General features: G+C 33.0%; 1 protein-coding gene across 1 annotated transcript in view; it reads right to left on the bottom strand.

The window, feature by feature from the left end:
* The window catches only part of LOC129738361 (hemicentin-1-like), a 310,036-nt gene that overhangs the window by 114,823 nt on the left and 170,022 nt on the right, over window positions 1-25,191 (bottom strand). The window contains exon 4 of the mRNA XM_055729545.1: window positions 1,806-1,841. Within this exon, the coding sequence (XP_055585520.1) occupies window positions 1,806-1,841 (36 nt within the window). The remainder of the gene's footprint in view (window positions 1-1,805; window positions 1,842-25,191) is intronic.

The raw sequence follows: 25,191 nt of genomic DNA, 5'->3' as shown, positions 1-25,191 counted from the left end.
CGTCTTTCTACCGGAGGTTGAATCCGAAAAAAAATTGTTCGTAGCAGAAACCTTTAAAATCTGCGCTCTCTGTCCTTATTCTACCAACCAAGCCATTGTCGTGACTCTAAGATTCTTACGAATCATTTCAGATACAAAACGTCTGTGACTCACAAGAATAAGATCAATGACTGAAATTGTTAACGACAACGTTTTGACACCGATGAGAAATGAGATTTGAAAATCAAGATTTTTTTTTGTTCAAAATTAAAACAAAATGTGTTTATTATTTATATCCAAAACTGCGGGTGGGAAATTGTCCAAAATTATTTATTAAAATTAATCCTTCCAAATCATTTTGGGGAAATTTTGAGTAGCTAAATCAAAGACGAGAGAAAATTAAAATTGGTTATATAGTATGAGCACGAAAAATAAATCCTCAATAAGTTTCACAGTTTGATTGAAACCTCATTTAAAGCAAACTTCAGTTGTCTGTTTTTTATATTTAGGTTGAATTTTTATGTGACAATATTAAAATTCAATTGAATAGCTATTTAAAAAAAAACAAAAATCAAATCAAACACCAGATATTGCACGTACATATTTTCAAACTTTTTCTCCATTTCACTTCGATTGAACCACTCTTATAGGTGATCATCAAACGCCTTGAATTTGAACAATTTTTTTGAAAAAAGGTGATATTTTTCTTTGAACAAATTATAGGTTATTAATTCTGGCAAAACTATAAAAAAAATAACAACATTATTGAATTGTAGATTTTTAACTGGAAAACGACTAATAAGAAGTCAACGAGTAGTTTTAGATGAAAAAATTATAAACCTATTTGTTTATATTTTTCAATACCTTTTCTATGGGATCCCTAGTAAACAGCTTATAACTTTTCGCCTAATAAGATACGAAGTTATGGTCTTCGATGACGTTTATCAGCGGAAAATTGCCTTAAAAAATTTTATAAGTTGACACAAAACCCATCAACAGGGCTGGTTCCACAGAATAAGCAAAAATGATGTTGATTGTTCCTAGCAAAGTATTAAATTTCCTCAGAGAAAACTTAAAAATTAAAAACTACTCATATAACGTCATTTTAAATTCTACAAAAAATGATGGATGAGTTTTAAAAATTCTAAAATTACCCCAAATCGACTGGATGTATCATATAAAATCTAAATAATAAGTCAATGTTTATATTACTCCGACAATCATTCCAATTGCTATATGAGCTTATAAGGGTTTAATGTAAATTGATGTAATTTTATGTTCATTATCTCCATTAGTTTTGAAACGAATTTTTATCTTTAACGGCCTGTTATTTTTCAGGTTTCTCTTCCAATCCTAATTGTAACGTGGTACATTCATGACTAAAATATTTTGCTCCAAGACGAGGGCTTTTCATAATAAAATTGATAAAACAAAAGTATGTTACAAAAGTTTAAACACATGCAAAGGAACGAACTAATAAGAGAATCAACGTATAAAACTTCAAAAGAAATTACAAAATGAATAACATTGAAAAAGATTTTCTAAGTTAAGAAAAAAACAAACCAATTGAAAGTCTTGAAATATTTGTTCTTAACTATACAAGACTTTTTCCAGAAGCACAGATGGGACAATATTTCTTTTGTTCACGGAAAACAGAATCAGATTTTATATTTTAGAAATTGATAAGCTACTGTAGTGGGAATTGCATGCACAAATGAACAAGTAAAAAAAATCAATAACACATTCCAACTGTCATCATTCATTAGTTCCGTCAGCGAACCGTAAATGACTTTAGTAGTTAGGCTAAAAGCAAACCATATACTTACTTGTATCTACAGTGGCAGTGGTAGGTGTGAATTTTCCTAAAAGTAGCGCAAAACACGAAGCCGGGGAAAAAAGAGAAAAATAGAGAAAGCAAAACACGTCACAAACACACCTTTAATGATTTTTTTACACTTTTTTTCACGCTCCCTCGTAGCAGCGACAGCATCAATTGGGTGGACTATCCGTTTGATGGATGGGGTTTTTGTTTTCCTATCCATGAACAGGTTTATTTTTCAAACAGCATTTTGAAGGTGTGAAAAATGGAACGCTTTTCGACGTTTTTTGTATATATTTTACGAGGAAATGCTAGCAAAACGATGAGTGTTGGCTGAAAATCGTTCATGTTTGTTGTTGAATATTGTGTGTGACCGTTTTGTTTTGGTGTGAGTTTAAATGACAGAGCTGCCCCAATGGGTTTGAGCTGAGTCATTCATTAGAGTGATTCAGGGTCAGGGGATAATTTATTCATTGCCACCCGCGAGCAGCAGCCATAAGAACGTTTCAGTCATTCTGCCAAGCTGAAATAAATCGGGCGAATTTCAGTCAAACTGAGGAACCAGTAACCATCAGCGCCGGATGACTGGGCGTTGAAAAGTTCAGGAACCCATAACCAAATCCAGATCTAATCAGCCTTTCCGGACCACCATCGAAGAGTCTGGATGAAGTTGGAAAATCTGAAGCCAGTGAGTAGGGAACAATTTTGGACCAACGAAATGAGCTGGCAGAAAAATCGGTGCAGAAATTTGGAACTTTTCCACCGACCACCAGCAGCTGAATAGCATATGGATGTGAATCATCCCCCCTTTCCAGAAAATGCCGACCGAGAAAAGGCGATTATAAATTCAAATTTTATTAATCTTTCCCCTTGACTGATTCTTTGAAGTTGTCATCTGTCGGGGCGTTTGAAATCATTAAAAAAAACCTTCGCTTGTTCCCTATACCCATGACTGAATGGCGGCAGAGATGAAAATTATCGCATCAGTTGAGCCATGTCACTTTTTGCGATTGATTAGCAAATTTTATATACTAACAAATTCTATGAACCAGTTAAATACTTCCAAGAAGTTAGAAACAAAATCAAGTGTCTATAGATTTTTCCAACAAAAAATTCAAAACAAGCGCATCGAAAAAACACATTCCTTAACACGTCGCACTGTGCCCATCAATCGTTTCACAAATTGGAACATTTGCGTTTCGACCCAAAAATCTACAACCGTTAAAAATAAGATCCGTTAATTATTATTTCTCAGAAAACTATCTCATTCCCAGCCAAACCGGCTAAAGGAAAAAAAAAAATACGACGAGCAAAAACACGCACCTACAAAAACACGATCCAAAATTGAGATCGCACTCGCGCGTCGCTGCTCGACTAAATTGTCAAGTTCAGTTTCATTTTTTTCATAATTTTCTACTGGTTCTACATTGTTTTTTTCTTCTTCTCATTCGCCAACTTTTGCTCGCTTCGGTCTGATGCTGGGTGGCGTTATTAAACGACATTTTTAAATCATGTGAAAATAGAACCCCATTTCCATAAATCATCATCATCTGCGTCCCGAACCGTTGTCAGGTTTCACTCTTTGAGTTTTGAATGCGAAGATGAGGAGCGGGTTTTATTTCTTTTAATATACTTTTTTTTTCTTCAAATCTCCCGATGCGGTTTGATTGCTCGGCAAACAAAATTAAAATTAGAGTCTGATGTCTTGGTTTTCCGATGTGATCTCGAAGATCTTTTGATGTTGGACTTTTCGCATTTCTCGATTTGATAAGTTGCCATTATGAAATGACAGGGTGGAAAAAATAAAGGAGAAATTTGAAAACTAAACTTAATTTTGATAAATCTGCCGAGGAAGAGTTTCTTTTGTCATTTTGTTCATTTTTTGTATTTCTGTCACTTTTGACACATTCCACGCGCTTGTACCGCTCAAAAGTGATTTTTATCCGTTCGCGTATCAAAAAATCTCAAAATTGTCTATAATTCTGATAATTCAAATTACACAAAACCAACGGAAAAAAGAGAGAAAAGTTTTTTTACACATGTTTTAGATGATTTTGAAAATCAGTTTTTTTTGTTGAAAAAAGTGGTGTTTTTGACAATTTTTACAAAATCATTAATTTTAATATATGGATGATTTTTTTTTTGAAATATTTTTAGTATGTTCAGAAGCCAAAATACACGGCTTCATTTTTTAGAAAAAAGAATTTGTTTATATCCAATGTAGTTGGTTTGAAAAGCGAACAAAAACAGTCTCAAATGAGTGAATTCACGTCACAAAAAAAGGGAAGTTTTTAATTTTACGAGAAAACTCTGACTTTTTTTGAAATAAAAAAATGAGATTTTCTTTGAAAACGATAAGAGGATTCCAAAACTCTAAAATTTATAGAAATCGGTTGAAATCTAGCTGAGTTACAACAGCGCGAATGAGTGAATTCACGTCACAAAATATGTTTTTTGTTAAATTTTATACGGGCTTGTGATATAGCTCAGTTGGCAAGTCTGTTGTCTCCTGAGCCGATGTCCGCGAGTTCGAGCCCAAGAGTAAAAATCGAACACAGTTGTACCGGATAGTTTTTCAATAACGATCCGCCAACTGCAACGTTGGTAAAGTCGCGAATGCCATAAAGATGGTAAAACGACTATAATCGAAACAAAAAAAAAAAGTTAAATTTTATATGAAAAATGTGCTCTGGAAGCTGTTTTGACCCTCCAGATGGTCGGATTTTTACAAATCGAGCATAATTTAGTTGATTTTTTTTATAAGTTCATTATTTTGAAATAAAAATACAAAAAGATTGAAAAAAAAATAAAAAAAAATTTTTTTGGTGAATCTTTAAATGAAGACAGTAGTAATTTTAACATATGATCCCTCAATATGTTGCTATTTAAGTGCCAATCAAAATAAGGAAAAAGTTAGGTGCTGATAATGAAAATTCATGATTTTTATAGTCAGAACAACAGAATATCGTTTTTGAAAGTGTACATAAAATTTGAAGGCTCCGAAGAATGGTTCAGTATAACCACAGGTATAACTTTATATTCGTGATGTGAATTCAGTCAACTACCCTGTTCAGTTTGAACTGCGTGAATTCATGTCACAATTTCAAATAAGCATAACTTCGTTCGTTGTGGTTCAATCGGAAAGCTACGTACATCAAATTGTGGGTAATTGTTTTTTTACAACTCATTCGAAGACACCGATATTCTATTTCCACAGAAAGAACAGGAAATCAAAGATGTATGTTCTAAAGTCGGAAATGGGTAAATCTAGCGTGAATTCACGTCACAAAAGTAATTAATCACAACAAAAACAACTTAAATTTTAAAATGACCAAATTATGTTCATTTTGAAGGTAATTCGATTTGCGACCGTTTGCTACAATTTTTTTCTTTTTCAAGTAAATTGGTTGACTTCTAGAATGATAACAGTGCTGAAAAGTCCGGAAAAGCGATTTCACGTCACGGTGGAATGTGTCTTTTGTGATTATTGATATATTTAAAGTTGTTTTCAATTTTGTGTAGTTTTGTATCATTTTGTGTCGTTTAGTCATATTAATGAAAATTTAATGTCATTTTCGGATCACTTCTGTGTAACTCTTATGTTATTTTTCCCATTTTTCCCATTTTTCCCAATTTTCCCATTTTTGTATTTTTTGTCATTTTTGTCATTTTTGTCATTTTTGTCATTTTTGTCATTTTTGTCATTTTTGTCATTTTTGTCATTTTTGTCATTTTTGTCATTTTTGTCATTTTTGTCATTTTTGTCATTTTTGTCATTTTTGTCATTTTTGTCATTTTTGTCATTTTTGTCATTTTTGTCATTTTTGTCATTTTTGTCATTTTTGTCATTTTTGTCATTTTTGTCATTTTTGTCATTTTTGTCATTTTTGTCATTTTTGTCATTTTTGTCATTTTTGTCATTTTTGTCATTTTTGTCATTTTTGTCATTTTTGTCATTTTTGTCATTTTTGTCATTTTTGTCATTTTTGTCATTTTTGTCATTTTTGTCATTTTTGTCATTTTTGTCATTTTTGTCATTTTTGTCATTTTTGTCATTTTTGTCATTTTTGTCATTTTTGTCATTTTTGTCATTTTTGTCATTTTTGTCATTTTTGTCATTTTTGTCATTTTTGTCATTTTTGTCATTTTTGTCATTTTTGTCATTTTTGTCATTTTTGTCATTTTTGTCATTTTTGTCATTTTTGTCATTTTTGTCATTTTTGTCATTTTTGTCATTTTTGTCATTTTTGTCATTTTTGTCATTTTTGTCATTTTTGTCATTTTTGTCATTTTTGTCATTTTTGTCATTTTTGTCATTTTTGTCATTTTTGTCATTTTTGTCATTTTTGTCATTTTTGTCATTTTTGTCATTTTTGTCATTTTTGTCATTTTTGTCATTTTTGTCATTTTTGTCATTTTTGTCATTTTTGTCATTTTTGTCATTTTTGTCATTTTTGTCATTTTTGTCATTTTTGTCATTTTTGTCATTTTTGTCATTTTTGTCATTTTTGTCATTTTTGTCATTTTTGTCATTTTTGTCATTTTTGTCATTTTTGTCATTTTTGTCATTGATGCTCCACGAAAAGTCCTTTTCTTTTATTTATCTTTACGATAGGTTTAGGCTTTCAAAAACACACAGGAAGTAAGACTTTGCATCCTTATAACTTGATTCAACCACAGAGTCAAGATTTATCTTGTCGATGTAAACTTAAGGCAGGAAAAATACTCGCTGATTAAATGATGTCCAAAACTTTCTCCAGGAGACTTTTCTCTTGTTCTTCCCACTTCCTAGACGATTGGAATCGGACGGAGGGAAAAGTAACGGTGTGTAATTAAGTTGAAAACAAACAGAGTTAATTAGTTTTAGTTTTCGGCAGATTAGTTTGCAGACTAAAACTCTGAGTGCTGGGCGATAACTATTTGAACAGGAGTGGCAATTTAGGAAAAAGGCTTGCAAATTATTCACTTTCGGAGGTGTTTCGTGAACTAAATAGTTATGTTAAAAGGTGTAATCGGGTGGAATCAAGGCAACAAACAAGTTTTTTTTCGATTGGGATTTGTATGATTGGATAAGGTATTTAGCTTTCAACAAAATAAATTAATTTAATTATGAGAAGCTGATAACCGTTCAAATAAATCCTAACCTGAATGTTAAACATTTGCATTACCTAATTTTAGCTTCAAAACAGTTTGGGATAATTTTGCAAAATTCTAATCGAAACCACTTCCGGCAACTCGCCTTTCTCGCACAATCGATTCAGTCGAGCTATCAGAAGCATGAAAACTTGCGTAGTACAGCAAATACACAGTTTTCGGGCAGTGCCGGAACCGCAACCAACTCAAGCTCAAAGTGTTTGGAAATATCAATGAATCCCAATCAGGCCTAATCGATATCACAGCCGCTCCCCCTCAATGGGAACATCGAAGCATCGGAAAAGTGATGGGGGAAGTGTGGAAAATCGACTTGGTGATACTCGGAGAGTCAGTGGACATCAATACATTCATGTATTTAATGTGCGTGAGTCCGTTGCTGGAGGTTCGAACAGGAAATGAAATACCCACCACACCCCGAATCGAAATGAATGTTTGCTTCTCGTTTGGGGCTTTTGCGAAACGATGCTAGATGCCTTCCGGCTGGGGATGGAACATCTCACTGAGGGGAGAGACGCGATCCAAATGACTGAAATGTTTAATTAGTTGGAAAATTGCTAAATCGAAAGCGCTCATTATCTGTCTCGAGCTCCGATCGCAAGTTTTGGCACGAAAGCTCGTGTCGGGTAGTGCCAATAAAGTTTGGGGATCTTGAGGGCAAAATAACCCCCTAAGTCAGTTATTTTTGGATTGTTCAAAATAAAATTTAAAAAAAATTCAAATAAGATAAATTGTTTTTTTTTGTTTTTAAAACTCGATCTATTTCAGCCTTTTAACTGAGTAGAGACATTTTGTATCTCCTGCTCCTTCTTGTAGTATTTATTCAGCTTCAGGAAACTAAACCCAGTTGAAGCTGGAAGATCGAGAACAGTACAAGCAGCACAGTCGATGAAATGTGTTTGCAGATGGCTAGGATAATGTAGGTATCATCCGTCGCGGACCAAATCCGGGGGCTGCCAATACCAGGAAAATTAAATATGTTCGACCACCGAACATCATCACCTTTGCCGGTCTTTGTGCTCTGCGCGTATCGTATTAATGATTCCGATAATGATCTGTGATAACACGACCAAAAGCGTCCGAGCATATTCGAGGCATTCATTCAAATAATGTGTATAATTTAATCAAATTTTTACATGAATATCACTTATATTCAATGAACAGTTTTCATTGAATAAGTTGTCCAATGAATTGTATTTTTGATTATAGAATTTTTGGACTCATTTCTGTCAGAAAAGAAAATGTAGAAAAACTCTGCTCCCACAATCACAACACGGATTGTTTTCGCTGTAGGTACCTGTGGACGTGATAGTTTTGTTCATCGCAAAAAATACGAAAATTTCCATGGGATGCTTCAACGGGTGGAAAAACGGAACTGCACCAGATTTCATTTCTGGCAAAAGCGGTCATAGCACCACTTTGCTCCCGATGGATCTGCTTGTGGTTGTGTAGACAAAAAAAAAATACAAACAGGACGATGTGCAAAAGAATTTTAAAAAAATCAGCAGTCTAGAAAAATGTGGTTAGTGGTTTTTTTTATTCGCTGTAAAAGGATTTAAAATCAGAACTCTGGATTTTGTGCCTAGGAATGGATAAAAATATTAAAACAAATCTTTGATCACTGTCATACTGCAGTACAGTATACTTTATATTGTGCTCTTTTTTAAATGGCGACCGTAAAAAAAATTAATATCACGAGTATCAATATTGTTTTTTCCACAAATTTGAAATGAAGCGCATAAATTTCACATCAGTAGCTGCGAGGAATCGAATTGCAAACCAAAAAAATTTCACTTGCCTTCGTTTTCCATAGTAAAACGTATTTCAGAAATTCATCTCTCAGAGAATTCAATTCAGATTCATGAAGAAAAATATCAAATATTTGATAAACAAAACGTGGCATGACAACTCTTAAAACTGAAAATTGTATCAACTATCGTTTGAGTTTAATGTCCTTTAATCAACCTGCCTCATCAAATTGATTGAAGCAAAGTTTCTGGAAAAAAATTGCAACAATCCTGTCCAGGCCCTGAAAAAATTTGGTCCAAGGATAAGTGGACGAAATTTTGCCGATTTAGTTTGCCCGCCATCTAATCTCCCACCGCACATTCGAGAGGTAGGAGCACATGAAATGTTGCGCGGAAGCAAGAAAAATGGATCACCTGGGAGCTTCTGTTAGTCGGAACTTATCCGCTCAGCTTTTTTTTTTGCTGTCCCTCCCTCAGCTGCTAAAGCTATCTTCGCCAAACATTTAGTAGCAGCCGCTTCGCATAAAAACAACAGCAAAAGCACAAAAGCTTTCGCGCGGAAAGATTTGCTGGAACTAATTTCATTTAATATTCATTACACCATCATGGGCGAACGATAACGAGCCAGCCACTACCCGACTACTGGCAGTTTTGTAGTTGCTAGTGCCAGCCAGAAGAGTAGTAGAAACGATGTCCAGAACGACCAGCAAAGACGGGAAAAAAAAAGATTCATCCGGATTGTGGTAAACGAAATTCCTACTAAGCCAGTCAAGTTGAGTCAATCGAAAAATGTGCCACCAAACCGAGTTCTCTCCCAGGGGGACCTAAATATTTCCCGCCGAAACAAGTTTTTCCTCCATCTTCTCCAGTCAGCCTCAGCTTTCGAATGTGCCTGAGACCTGACCAGGGCCATCATCATTTTTGAAAGTCGTTGTCGTTGGGTCGTGCGATGGTTGTTGTCGAAAATGGCCGCGGTGTGTACATTTGTAAATTTTCCTGTTTTCACATTCATGCTCCGATGTCGCGAACGCTCTTCTAGGATTATCAAAAACATCAACATCAAGTCAAAAAAAAAACAGGAGGCTCAACTTTTATGATTGTTGTTTGTACGTGGAATATGCAATCAAATGGAATTTCCCCAGCGCCCTCGCTAAGCCGCCCGACTTCGGGTTATGGTTTCCGGTATATACTTTCCCCTTCCTTTTACTCTACCATTCGGTTTATTTCTTTTTGAAACCTGCCCAAAATGGGAGAATGCAAAGCTGGTCGTAAAAAAAATTTACCCCCATTCTTGATGAGGCTCTATTTTCCGCTCGTTTATGATGGGAACTCTCCGTTACTGCGTTACTTGAACAACGGCGGTGGCTCAGAACAGCACATGGACATGAAACAAAAAAAAAAACAAATTTCTACCAAAGGACGAAGAAGTGATTTGATGAAAGCAGGACACAGCAAATTTTTAGGCTAATATTTCTGGTAACTGTTTGGTCCTTATGACGACGATAGCGGGCGGGCGCAGTAAAACGTGACCTGATCTTGAACTTTTTCTGCAAACGAGCGAAAGCATTAAATTTTATACGATTAAACCTTCGGGAGGAATTGGAAATCTGATACCTACTGAATGGACACATGAAGTCATGATTTTGCGATACATTAGCTTTGGTAGGTACTCAAATAATTAAATTGTCCATTTTGCAGACCCAAATTTGATAATGAAAAAGTTTATCGTTTATCACTGCGAAAAAAACACATATACATAAGTGCAAGATGGTTAGACTAAGTTGAGCATAATGTTGCAAATGTGGAATGGCGCAAACCGATGCTGTAAATCGTGAGCAAGAATTGTCGATTTATTATCAAAACGTTCGAAGCTTGTGCACAAAAACTCGAGAACAGTTCACCTGAATGAGAGTACGATGTTATTTTTTTCTGAAACCTGGTTGCATGCTGTCATCAAAAGCCCCTAGTTTTCTGCAAATTTTCAAATCTATGGAACGGACCACACTCATCTCAGACAAGTAATCCTAAATGAGGGGGAGGATTGCCCATTGCCGTGAGATCGTCCCTCGTTGTCACAGTTTACATCTCGAGCAAACGTATGTAGTGTATTCATCAAACTTGATTGATTATTTGTGCAATTTACTTGAGTCCGGATTCGAGTGCTTTCCATACTCCCATACAAATCCCATACTCTCTGCATCGAACAACTATCCGAGCAGCTTTTGCACAATGGTTCATTATTACTGATAGGCAATTACAATTTTCCATATATCTCTTAGATCTTTGACGAGAAATTGAATAGTTTTCGTCCTGAAACCGAACAGAACATCGACGTTCCTGATTTGTTACAATCAAAGAAATACATCGTCATGAACACTTTGACGAAAAAGCACTCAGAATTTCATAATCAAATTTTTAAGGAAGAGGACAAACCGTTCATAACAACTGTCAACTAGGGTGGTTGGTTTTACCTATTATTTTTTAAATACGGTTTTTCGGATTTTGTTACTGAGAAAACCGATAAAACCGGTATTTCTCTACAATATATCGAATTCAGGAAAAGGTTTCAAATAATTGTAGTAGCAATGAGATAAAATGCACAGAATTCATACAGCAATAGATTAAGCAACATTTTTAACTGATAAAGATGCTTTTGTGCCTTTAATGTTAAACTTTGGCAAAAATCTATCACTATTCTCATCATAATCATTATTTTTATTATTATAACTTCCCTTTAAGGTGGCCAAAATAACAGAATTTTCTTTTTTTTTTTAGCAAAATTATGTCTTCAACTCGTAACACAGATTACAGATTTATGAACAGATCTTATAGATTGAATAACAGTTTTAACAGTCTTTTGTGAAAAGATCTTGAAATTCGAAATTGCGAATGATTGTTTGGTAAAAATGACACAAAACACTGTCGGAAATTTTCTTTTGGTCGAATCACATAAATCGAAATTTTTGTTGGTCAAAACACAAATGTTTTCCGCGCTACCTTGGTCTTGATCACATAAACTTTCCCTTACCAAAATCAATGCGATGAAATAGGGATGAATAATATGCCAAAAAAAGATTAATAACTCGTTCATCTAACAATAAATATGATTTTCTGAATGTTATCTGTAAGCTTTGTTGTTTTTCTAAAGTTATTAATTGATAGAAACATCGTTACTGCTTTGTTTAGAAAATGAAAATGTTTCCAGAGCATTGAAAATAAAAACAACAAATTATCAACAAAAAGTTACCTGCAACAAATATCGATACAATTTTCTATACAAACCAACAAATAAGTGTTTTAATGCCCACGTTGTTGAAGCATTTTCTGTTTTAAAACATAGTAGGAATAAAGTGTCTATTAGTTTGAAACATTTTGTAGTGTAAAGTTTTAATTTTTCTCCAAACCGGCACCATTTTTATCACTTAGCTCAAACAAATGGTTAGAGCAAACTTCTTAGTTTATGTTTTATTGCAGTTTAAACAGAGCATTCAAAACTCTATCAAAACAATTAAAACAGTATGTTTAGTCAAAGCAATATTAGCGTTTTCAAAACTATCTGAAAACAAATGGTCGAAACAAGAGTATAACCATTTAGCATGACTATAATAAAACCGTCATTAAACGAGCTGCACAAAAGCTGCCAAAAATGCCATAATAAACCTAATGCTAGTTGTCTTAATCTGTGTTACTTGTGTTGAGCAAAAAAATTCGTCAATGGACATTTCTTTAGCCTCTAAGTTAAGGTTGCCAAATATTTTTCAGCACGATTCCGGGCCGGTCAATTTAAACATTTTTGTATAAAAACCTGGCTTAATCCGAGCATTTGATATCAAAAGTGATGACTATCAATCCGGGGAATATCCGGGCAAATTTTCTCAAAACCCAGAAATTACGTAACAAAAATCAGGAAAAAAAAATTATTTTAATTTTTGTTTTTTCATCATAACTCATCGACAGATTTTAAATTGTTTTTAAGGCTTCCCAAAAACCTTTCATGATTATTTTTTATAAAACTGGCTTAAAAAAATGTTGTTTTGGAGGCGTTCGTTGTTTTATTTGTTTGATTTGCCAAATAAAATGAAATCCGGTCAACCGGGCCGGGCCGGACTGTTCGCAAATTTTGTATAAATATTTTTTTTTCCTCGAGTTCTATTTCGAGAAAAAAAAATGAAATTATAAATTTTTAAAAATAGTGGGAATAGTGGCGCCTACAAAATCCAAAATGACCAAATAACATAAGTTTGCCAAAAACTGTAATTTCATAATTGATTTCATAAAATTAATGCAAATTCAGGCGAGACTTTGAAAAAAGTTATGTATAATCAAATTGTTTCAAAAATCTGGCTCGGAAAGGTTTTACCAAATTCCTTATAAAATCTTATATTCGTCTCTTCAACATTCAATAAAATTGACAGAATATTGTTCATAATTCTTCATTTGGCATTAAAAAAAACTTGATAGTCAGGAAAAAAAATTTTATTTGAGTTGTGTATTAGACTGGCCCATAACAGAAAAAACCCTTATATTCCACGCGGCACCCCCTAGGTTAGTGCCTTTAGGTGAAAAAATGACTTTCTGAAGGTTTCAGGTCATTTGGCAGAAGCACGAGCTGGCGCAAAGGATTTTAAAGTTGTATGGAGTTTTTCGGCAAAATGTATGAAAAATCGACATACTTTCACTCTTTGTGTTCTAAAATATGTTTCCAGTATGCTAGAAAGCTCAGAATTTCAGGAATTGTAGTTCAAACAATGAAAAACAAGTTTGTAGAAGATTGTGATGCGATACGAGTTGACTGTGATGAGTTATTTGCAATTTAATGTGTGTTTTTTTTCGCATTTCTTTGATATATCGTGAACGTGTTCGATTTGAAATGTGAAAAACAAGTCAACGAATAAAATTTATAATTATTTTCTGAATTTTATATTCCAGGAGCTTTCATGTAGATTGAAACTTGCAACGAGAAGAAATCATAATTTTTGAAAAAAAAAATATTCATAGCCAAACTACTAACATGGGTGGGAATTTTCACAAGGATTCTAATAAGAAGTTCAAATTATGTTACAAAAACTTAAAAAAAACAGTAGCATTAAATATGTCTGTTTCGTTTAAATCAATCTGAATTTCAGCGAGAATCTGTAACGGAAACCTTTACTTTATACCTTATGTTAGTCACACTTTTTCATTGTTAATAAACCAAACTCACACAAAATCCACACAAATACTAAAACAAAATACTTCAAGCCACCAAAAGCAAATTCCATTATTTTTACCTTATAAAGGTGGCAAATTTCAACGGTGCTTTCCAAACCTTTCCAATATTTCGTCATCGGTGCATTTGGTGTTAGTGTTAGTAGTGTGCTCAAATCAAAAACTTGTTATTATGCATTTCCATTTTCCACACCTTCAAACTTACTCACGTGCATCATGGGTAGGAAAAATCACACAATAACCTTGCCCAATCCAACAAAGCCGTTGATCCTTTAAATAGAGGCACTTGAACGAAACCGGATATACTCACCTGGAATAAGAAGGAAAAAGAGATGATAAGAATGCATTTAGAGAAAAGTCATGAAAATAATTAAAGTAAAAGCAATTTAAAGCGTGGCGACTGTTGAAGATGAGGCATCACTCAAACAACTTTCTGTATCTGAGTCAGAGCTTTGCAATATACATTGCATTTTTTTCTGAAGAAAAGTTCTCGAAATTTTCTACGAACCATTCAGGAGACATTTTTGTTTTTGCTGATTTTCATTCCATTTGCTTCTTTCAGGTCCAAAATTTAAGTCGACTGGCTAAAAACTGTGGAAATATAATTCACCCGACCAAGTTTTTCATTCGCTTGCAAAAAGTGTGCTGTTATTCTCGTACGTTTAAGCTCACAAAAAAACCCCTGACAAAGGTTGACGGTGAGGTCATTCGAAGCATCCTTTTTCCGATTACTCATTTAAAAAAGAATCGGGAAACCATTTCTCTTAAAATGCATGTTTCAATACAGATTTTTGTTGCCAAAAATACATAAAATCCCTCAAAGATCACTTAAACCGAAATAAGCTCCACAAGAAGCCACGAAAAAAACAGGAATGTGTAATTTTTCAATCCCTAACCGAGTTAATATTGTAACAATTTGATACAGGCCAAATGTGTGCGAGTATGTATGTGTGCTACAAATTGGATCAGAATGGATGGGCGGAAAACGGTTGAGAAATTCAACAAACACCACCGTTTTGCTAGCTTGTTGAGAGCGAAAAGAATGAGCGTTGTAAAATTAGTGGAAAAAAGCTCCCCGAAGCTCACCCAGCCGAAGATTTATTTCGGCAGGCTGAATTTAGTTTTAATGCACAGCTCTGCTGCTGCGAACCCATTCATCCCCCCTTTCCCTCATGGGATTCCAGCGATGTCGAGGGACGGCTGCTTTTGAAAACTCAAACAACAAAATGTAATTCAGTAGCCAGTTTGGGGGAGTCAAAAAAAGCCGATCCCGTGCCCCAGGAGCTTGAGGCAGGGCTCGGTGGATGGATTCAACTCTGACAAGGGTCGAAAATATTTGTTTGTGGGTGTTTGTGTGTTTAAATGTGTTTTGATATCACCGGAAAAAGCCTCTCAGTGGCGCCGTTATGGCGATGTTATTGCCGGTGTTGGACAACGTTTTGTTCCGTTTTGTATCTTTTTTTTATTTTTTGTTTGGATTTCAATTCAATCGGTCTCCCTGTAAAGTTTTAAGGGGTGAGAACTGACCACATAATATGCGCTTTTGAAGCTGCCACAAACTCACGGATAGATGGTGTTATTTTTCCAATGACAGGACAATACAAAATAACAAGCCCATTCATTTCGTTGCTTCCGGCAGACAGGTCACATGTGCGATTGTCCCAAATATTCGGTGGCCATGTTTTGGAGCTTTATAGTGGATCAGTTACCCCTGCCGCTCTAAAATAAATTACATTTTCGAAACATCCGGCCATCCATAGGGTTGCGAACATAATTTCGACGCTCATCAATTATAGACATTTTCCCTTGTCGAATAATGAGAGGCAACGAATTTCAGCAACAAAAAGAGCCCCCCCAGTTGAATTACGCACTCTAAGCTCGAATTCAACAACAAGATAAGCCACGTGTGACACGTGTTGTTCCGCGAGAGTCGTGCGAACATTTGGCATAATTAATGGGCCAGTTTGTGCAAATTTTATGCGCCATTAAGGCATTGAAATGTGCAATCAAGACAGCGCGAGCTCGTAAATCTTCCATCTCGCTAAAAGCCAAAACATCTGCAATTCATTTTGACTGCGAGCAGGAAGGAAATGGCGCTGAGAGATATAGAGAATGAATGCATAAAAAAAACCTCGTAAAGCAATAAGCTCTTCCGGTTGACCTTCAAATTAGAGAGCAGCAAAAATTGGACATTCCGAAACCCTTTTCACGTTAGTGATTTTAAATTTCTCCAACGCTAAGTCGTCACCCTCGTTATTGGCAATGTTTTCGTGTTTATTTATAACTCGAAAATTATGAGCAGGCAAGATGTTTACCATGGTCATCACTTTTAGCGCAAAAAAAAAACATATGGTTTCAGCTGTGTTTAGGTTGTGGAAGTTGCAAACCGGAGAACCAAATATTGTCAACACAAATGAACTGAAACTGAACTGAAACTGAGCTGAAACTGAACTGAAACTGAACTGAAACTGAACTGAAACTAAACTGAAACTGAACTGAAACTGAACTGAAACTGAACTGAAACTGAACTGAAACTGAACTGAAACTGAACTGAAACTGAACTGAAACTGAACTGAAACTGAACTGAAACTGAACTGAAACTGAACTGAAACTGAACTGAAATTGAACTGAAACTGAACTGAAACTGAACTGAAACTGAACTGAAACTGAACTGAAACTGAACTGAAACTGAACTGAAACTGAACTGAAACTGAACTGAAACTGAACTGAAACTGAACTGAAACTGAACTGAAACTGAACTGAAACTGAACTGAAACTGAACTGAAACTGAACTGAAACTGAACTGAAACTGAACTGAAACTGAACTGAAACTGAACTGAAACTGAACTGAAACTGAACTGAAACTGAACTGAAACTGAACTGAAACTGAACTGAAACTGAACTGAAACTGAACTGAAACTGAACTGAAACTGAACTGAAACTGAACTGAAACTGAACTGAAACTGAACTGAACTGAAACTGAACTGAAACTGAGCTGAAACTGAACTGAAACTGAAATAAAATGTCATTTTTGTCATTTTTGTCATTTTTGTAATTTTTGTCATTTTTGTCATTTTTGTCATTTTTGTCATTTTTGTCATTTTTGTCATTTTTGTCATTTTCGTCATTTTTGTCATTTTTGTAATTTTTGTCATTTTTGTCATTTTTGTCGATTTTGTCATTTTTGTCATTTTTGTCATTTTTGTCATTTTTGTCATTTTTGTCATTTTTGTCATTTTTGTCATTTTTGTCATTTTTGTCATTTTTGTCATTTTTGTCATTTTTGTCATTTTTGTCATTTTTGTCATTTTTGTCATTTTTGTCATTTTTGTCATTTTTGTCATTTTTGTCATTTTTGTCATTTTTGTCATTTTTGTCATTTTTGTCATTTTTGTCATTTTTGTCATTTTTGTCATTTTTGTCATTTTTGTCGATTTTGTCATTTTTGTCATTTTTGTCATTTTTGTCATTTTTGTCATTTTTGTCATTTTTGTCATTTTTGTCATTTTTGTCATTTTTGTCATTTTTGTCATTTTTGTCATTTTTGTCATTTTTGTCATTTTTGTCATTTTTGTCATTTTTGTCATTTTTGTCATTTTTGTCATTTTTGTCATTTTTGTCATTTTTGTCATTTTTGTCATTTTTGTCATTTTTGTCATTTTTGTCATTTTTGTCATTTTTGTCATTTTTGTCATTTTTGTCATTTTTGTCATTTTTGTCATTTTTGTCATTTTTGTCATTTTTGTCATTTTTTGTCATTTTTGTCATTTTTGTCATTTTTGTCATTTTTGTCATTTTTGTCATTTTTGTCATTTTTGTCATTTTTGTCATTTTTGTCATTTTTGTCATTTTTGTCATTTTTGTCATTTTTGTCATTTTTGTCATTTTTGTCATTTTTGTCATTTTTGTCATTTTTGTCATTTTTGTCATTTTTGTCATTTTTGTCATTTTTGTCATTTTTGTCATTTTTGTCATTTTTGTCATTTTTGTCATTTTTGTCATTTTTGTCATTTTTGTCATTTTTGTCATTTTTGTCATTTTTGTCATTTTTGTCATTTTTGTCATTTTTGTCATTTTTGTCATTTTTGTCATTTTTGTCATTTTTGTCATTTTTGTCATTTTTGTCATTTTTGTCATTTTTGTCATTTTTGTCATTTTTGTCATTTTTGTCATTTTTGTCATTTTTGTCATTTTTGTCATTTTTGTCATTTTTGTCATTTTTGTCATTTTTGTCATTTTTGTCATTTTTTGTCATTTTTGTCATTTTTGTCATTTTTGTCATTTTTGTCATTTTTGTCATTTTTGTCATTTTTGTCATTTTTGTCATTTTTGTCATTTTTGTCATTTTTGTCATTTTTGTCATTTTTGTCATTTTTGTCATTTTTGTCATTTTTGTCATTTTTGTCATTTTTGTCATTTTTGTCATTTTTGTCATTTTTGTCATTTTTGTCATTTTTGTCATTTTTGTCATTTTTGTCATTTTTGTCATTTTTGTCATTTTTGTCATTTTTGTCATTTTTGTCATTTTTGTCATTTTTGTCATTTTTGTCATTTTTGTCATTTTTGTCATTTTTGTCATTTTTGTCATTTTTGTCATTTTTGTCATTTTTGTCATTTTTGTCATTTTTGTCATTTTTGTCATTTTTGTCATTTTTGTCATTTTTGTCATTTTTGTCATTTTTGTCATTTTTGTCATTTTTGTCATTTTTGTCATTCTTGTCATTTTTGTCATTTTTGTCATTTTTGTCATTTTTGTCATTTTTGTCATTTTTGTCATTTTTGTCATTTTTGTCATTTTTGTCATTTTTGTCATTTTTGTCATTTTTGTCATTTTTGTCATTTTTGTCATTTTTGTCATTTTTGTCATTTTTGTCATTTTTGTCATTTTTGTCATTTTTGTCATTTTTGTCATTTTTGTCATTTTTGTCATTTTTGTCATTTTTGTCATTTTTGTCATTTTTGTCATTTTTGTCATTTTTGTCATTTTTGTCATTTTTGTCATTTTTGTCATTTTTGTCATTTTTGTCATTTTTGTCATTTTTGTCATTTTTGTCATTTTTGTCATTTTTGTCATTTTTGTCATTTTTGTCGTTTTTGTCTTTTTTGTCATTTTTGTCATTTTTGTCATTTTTGTCATTTTTGTCATTTTTGTCATTTTTGTCATTTTTGTCATTTTTGTCATTTTTGTCATTTTTGTCATTTTTGTCATTTTTGTCATTTTTGTCATTTTTGTCATTTTTGTCATTTTTGTCATTTTTGTCATTTTTGTCATTTTTGTCATTTTTGTCATTTTTGTCATTTTTGTCATTTTTGTCATTTTTGTCATTTTTGTCATTTTTGTCATTTTTGTCATTTTTGTCATTTTTGTCATTTTTGTCATTTTTTGTCATTTTTGTCATTTTTGTCATTTTAGTCATTTTTGTCATTTTTGTCATTTTTGTCATTTTTGTCATTTTTGTCATTTTTGTCATTTTTATCATTTTTGTCATTTTTGTCATTTTTGTCATTTTTGTCATTTCTGTCATTTTTGTCATTTTTGTCATTTTTGTCATTTTTGTCATTTTTGTCATTTTTGTCATTTTTGTCATTTTTGTCATTTTTGTCATTTTTGTCATTTTTGTCATTTTTGTCATTTTTGTCATTTTTGTCATTTTTGTCATTTTTGTCATTTTTGTCATTTTTGTCATTTTTGTCATTTTTGTCATTTTTGTCATTTTTGTCATTTTTGTCATTTTTGTCATTTTTGTCATTTTTGTCATTTTTGTCATTTTTGTCATTTTTGTCATTTTTGTCATTTTTGTCATTTTTGTCATTTTTGTCATTTTTGTCATTTTTGTCATTTTTGTCATTTTTGTCATTTTTGTCATTTTTGTCATTTTTGTCATTTTTGTCATTTTTGTCATTTTTGTCATTTTTGTCATTTTTGTCATTTTTGTCATTTTTGTCATTTTTGTCATTTTTGTCATTTTTGTCATTTTTGTCATTTTTGTCATTTTTGTCATTTTTGTCATTTTTGTCATTTTTGTCATTTTTGTCATTTTTGTCATTTTTGTCATTTTTGTCATTTTTGTCATTTTTGTCATTTTTGTCATTTTTGTCATTTTTGTCATTTTTGTCATTTTTGTCATTTTTTGTCATTTTTGTCATTTTTGTCATTTTTGTCATTTTTGTCATTTTTGTCATTTTTGTCATTTTTGTCATTTTTGTCATTTTTGTCATTTTTGTCATTTTTGTCATTTTTGTCATTTTTGTCATTTTTGTCATTTCTGTCATTTTTGTCATTTTTGTCATTTTTGTCATTTTTGTCATTTTGTCATTTTTGTCATTTTTGTCATTTTTGTCATTTTTGTCATTTTTGTCATTTTTGTCATTTTTGTCATTTTTGTCATTTTTGTCATTTTTGTCATTTTTGTCATTTTTGTCATTTTTGTCATTTTTGTCATTTTTGTCATTTTTGTCATTTTTGTCATTTTTGTCATTTTTGTCATTTTTGTCATTTTTGTCATTTTTGTCATTTTTGTCATTTTTGTCATTTTTGTCATTTTTGTCATTTTTGTCATTTTTGTCATTTTTGTCATTTTTGTCATTTTTGTCATTTTTGTCATTTTTGTCATTTTTGTCATTTTTGTCATTTTTGTCATTTTTGTCATTTTTGTCATTTTTGTCATTTTTGTCATTTTTGTCATTTTTGTCATTTTTGTCATTTTTGTCATTTTTGTCATTTTTGTCATTTTTGTCATTTTTGTCATTTTTGTCATTTTTGTCATTTTTGTCATTTTTGTCATTTTTGTCATTTTTGTCATTTTTGTCATTTTTGTCCTGTTTGTCAATTTTAGTTATTTTTATCATTTTTGTCATTTTAAGAGTGGATTTAGTGGAATTTAAAAAAAGTTTTGCTCTTAAGACTAACATAGACATTACACGACGAAAAAGCTGGCGAACACAACTGTTTAGAAAATTGATTGAGTTATTCTGTAATTTCTCAATCTTCTCACTTATCGGCGTAAAATGTGAACCATATCGGGCACAAAAATTAATTCGGTTCGAACTTTGAGTTCTTCGTTCCACGTGATGAAAGTTGAAATTTTTGCTAGGATTCTTGAAAACTTCAACGAGGAAGCTAGGAAAAAAACACAAAAACTAACGACCAAACAGTCGAGCGAGAGAGAGCGAGGGAAAAAAAACGGAAAATTGAAACAAGGCGTAAAAAATCCCAGAAATCAAAAGAGCAACAGCTGAAGCCGATTTGATGTTCAATGATGAAAAAATTTATGCGTTTGTCGTGGCCAAAAGTGCTTTCGTGTAAGAATTTCTGTTCGTTCGAGATAGCTATACTTCCTCCCCAAAACCTACCTACTCATGGTTTTGGGGAGGAAGTAGGTATCTCGAACGAACAGAAATGGCGTGCCGAATGGTTTTTGGGAAAAGATTTTTTTTCGCTTGCTTCTCATTCGAGCGGCAAAATGCTAAAATTTTTACGACCTTGCGTCACCTTCTTTTTTCTTTCCTCCTTCCAAGCTCTAGGTTTGCTGGGGAACATTTCTTTTTGAACCAAAATTTTTTAAGGGGTTTTTGGTTGTTTTTGTTTTTCTGCCGCCCCCTTCTAACCCGATTACCTCCTCGGGCAATGGGTGAACATGAAAAATCTCATTTGAATAGCGGAAGCTAAGCCGAGGATGAAAGGGGACAAAAATCTTTTGAAGGAGCAAATAAAAAAAATCCCTGGTAAAGGTAGCAACGAAAATTATGACCTAGCGTGAGTAAAATTTGTTTGACTTTCGCTGACTCATAAATGGCGCAAAGTTCCTCGGTGATAGGTTAAGCTGCACGAACGGACGTGAGAAATATTTAGCCGAGGAATGTTTATGGGTTTACTATTGTTTGCTGTAACGTGAATTGCTGCCCCCCATTTTTTTTTGTTTTCGCTGATGGTGATTCATACTGATAACTAGGTTCAATTGTCATTTGAACGCGGCAGGTTGACATAAAAAGCATTTTATATCCATCTGAAAAACCAAAATCCCATTACTGCATTTCGTCATCCGGAAAATGAACCGAATCGATCGGGTCCCAAACCTAAACAAACTCGACATTTTATGATCCGGTTTTGTTTTTGTGTGGAAACATCAACCGGAAATCAACAACCGTCATCAGCTCTCTTGCTCGGGCCACGTGCAGCAATGTTATCGATGCTCCACCGCATCAACGGCGACGACCAATGTCGAAAATCCCATCGATTCCGGACCACCGAACCGGAGAAAGCAATTGACCCACCAAATGCGGGGGTGGCTTTTCACAGACAGAGGGAAGGAGTGCGAGGTGTGTGAAAAACCAGCCAGCCCACAATCGACAAATGATCTATGCTTACCTGCAAGGTATTTATAAAATAGAAGACTATTTAAACGAGGAATCGCTTTGATCGACCCACAGCGCGATTTATCCATAAATATAAATGAGTTAAAAATGGAAAATCCCAGCTTGGGCTATATTTGGAGCAACAGGATTTTTCGTGTTTATCTCTTTGTTGTACAAGCTGTTATGTAGGTGTTTGTAAATAAAGGATCAAATAATTTAAAAGGTTTTCTTGATGTGTATTTACCGGAACTTAAAATCTCTTCGAATAAAGATGTCGGTGAATCTAAGTGTTTTTGCAAAGAGATAAGTGTTATCTTTATCTTTGTGATATCTTTTTTTTTAATTATTCATTTGAGAGGGAGCCATTCCGATTGACAGCTTTGAGTGTTGTCTAAACAGATATTTTTTGTTATAAATAAGAAATTCTTCTAGCTTTGCCTTGAAGTATGTAAAGAGACTCAGTTTTCTGCATTACATGAAAAAAGGATAATCTGACTATGAATTTAATTTTGAGAAACACACTTTAAAAGTTCAACTTGAACTTGAAGTTTTGCAGATTTCAAAATATTTTTCAAAAATGTTAATTCATCAGATAGTCAAGGTGTGTTAAAATATTAAGTTTGTTGAAGATAATTTTTTGGTGCAGTTTTAAATGAAATGTATGTATGTATGTATGTAGTTGAACCCACCAGTGGCTGATAGGTCTTTCGACCCGAGTCGGTACGGGAAGTCTCCATCGCACATTCAAATATTGTTAATGCTTAACTCATCAACAATAATTGCAGCACAACCAAGGGGTCCGTTACCACTGGTTTGGGACAGGTTTGACTCATCTTACTCCCTTCAAACTTTTCGAAACAAATGATTCCAAATTTGCAGAGATACTCCAGCTGGGTTGATCCCACAATCCATTGTAAATCAGTTTTCCGCTCGTTTGATGTCCTGTCCTACCCCCCACTAATCTCCAATAATAGAGTTAAGCTATTGAATAAACACATTTTCATGAAGAAGTAATGAAATGAAAGGATACTTATCTTTAAGCTATCAAATAGCTTCAGCAGTTTTTGGCGATCCACACAGAAAGCTGCATATTCTTCAATTACGAAAAAAAACTAATCGCAGCAGTCTAGTATTTCATACTGACCCATGAACGTGCACGAAAGGGTAATAACAACAACACGTTTGATAAAAAAATTTAAAGTACGAAGAACGTCGAAGCTCCATTATTTATTTTAAATTCATTTTCACTCAATTAATCTTTTAGTTTCAGACCAGCTTCAAAAACACCCTCAAAACTAAGTTTTCAATTTTTCAGATTCAGTTTTCCAAAGGCCTATTTGTGACACAATGTTAACGCAAGTTTTCGCCCTGTCTGTTTTTTTTAACTCATCTGCTGCGCATAACTTGGGCCACAAGTTGGTATACCCAATTTTTAAATTTTAACACATTTCATTCAGAAAATGATTATTTAAACAAAAAGTCAAATGCATGTTCCATGATAAGCTTTGTGTCTTCCTTTGACTTCTACCAAATATTCCTTGCTGCCTCCAAGAACACCGAAGAACTAGAAACTATTCAACTAGGAAAAATCCTCTTTATGATGGCGAAAATTAAGCTATTCTCCTCGTTTGAATTTCAAATTAACGAACACATTACGGAATGAAGTCACCATTAAAGGTGGATTTGTTTCTTCCAGTCAGCTTTTGCTGGTTTCTAGTACTTGAGAACAACGATGATTGACACACTTATTCCACCGATGGTGATAATATTTCTCCTGAATATCACTGGTACACTGGCTTGTCCGGCCTTTAGATTTAAGAGAAATTAGACTTATTTTATAATAAAAACACCCTCGAAATATTGAAAATAAAATTTTTACCGACGAAGCAAAAAAAACAAGTCAGTTGCTATCAAGTCATGGCTTGCTCCTCTTCTTTTTGGTGCAGTTTTAAATGAAATCTTGTAATAAATTAACATAAAAGATAAAGACTGATAAATTTCCATACAAACTAATTAATTCACTTTTATTGGCTGAACACTTTCAAACCGATATTTCACTTGATTTTTTATCCAAATCCGAAAAAATCTTGAAATTGCTTTAGAAAAGAAAAATTTGAACTGAAATGGATACAAAGCCTTTCCGCCACTTAAGACAATATTACTATTCATTTAAAAATATATTTTCCACTTTAATATTAAGTTTAGCCGAATTTCCGGTTTAGCCATTATCACGGTGATTTTTTTTTATTTGAGCGTGATAAAATCGAAAAACTACTGTGTGTAGTTTTCAAAGAGTCATTTAGCTTTTCAGAGACCTTGGGGAAAATTTTTAAGGTCATCTTGAATGTTTGACTCATAGATATTTGGATTCAAGTTGGTGTTGTTTTGAAACAACACTATGCATTTAAGAGTTTGCTATTTCAAACCGATACCTGCTTTATTCAAAGTGGCTTAAAAACGAAGGCAATGATAATTGAGAACTGATTTTCAGCTATATTTGTACCTTCGTTACCTTAAAAAAATGGAGAAAATTACAGGTTCATCGAAAATTCACTTAAAAGAAATAAGCCCGGTTTTTTTTTGTAAAATTGGCCAGATATTGCCAGGATATTTTCACATTACAAGTAAATCTAAAAAAGTTAAAAATAAACTTAAATTAGTGATTGACGGTTTTTTTTTGTTTCGATTATAGTCGTACATCTTTATGACATTCGCGACTTATATCTATGATGCAGTTGGTGGACAGTCATTGAAAAACTTATCCGGTGCAACTGTTATCGATGTTTACTCTTGGGCTCGAACTCAAAGACGTCGGCTCAGGAAGCAACTGACTTACCAACTGAGCTATATCACAAGCCAGATTTTGTTTGGTCCAAAAACCACTTTTTCAGACTTATTTGCTTAAAAATATATAATTTTTTTTTTTTTTTT

This window comes from Uranotaenia lowii, chromosome 1 (assembly GCF_029784155.1).
Source record: "Uranotaenia lowii strain MFRU-FL chromosome 1, ASM2978415v1, whole genome shotgun sequence".
In the NCBI taxonomy this organism is placed as follows: Eukaryota; Metazoa; Arthropoda; class Insecta; order Diptera; family Culicidae; genus Uranotaenia; species Uranotaenia lowii.
The sequence above is the reverse complement of the archived record's forward strand: the minus strand, read 5'-3'. Positions and strand labels throughout refer to the sequence as shown.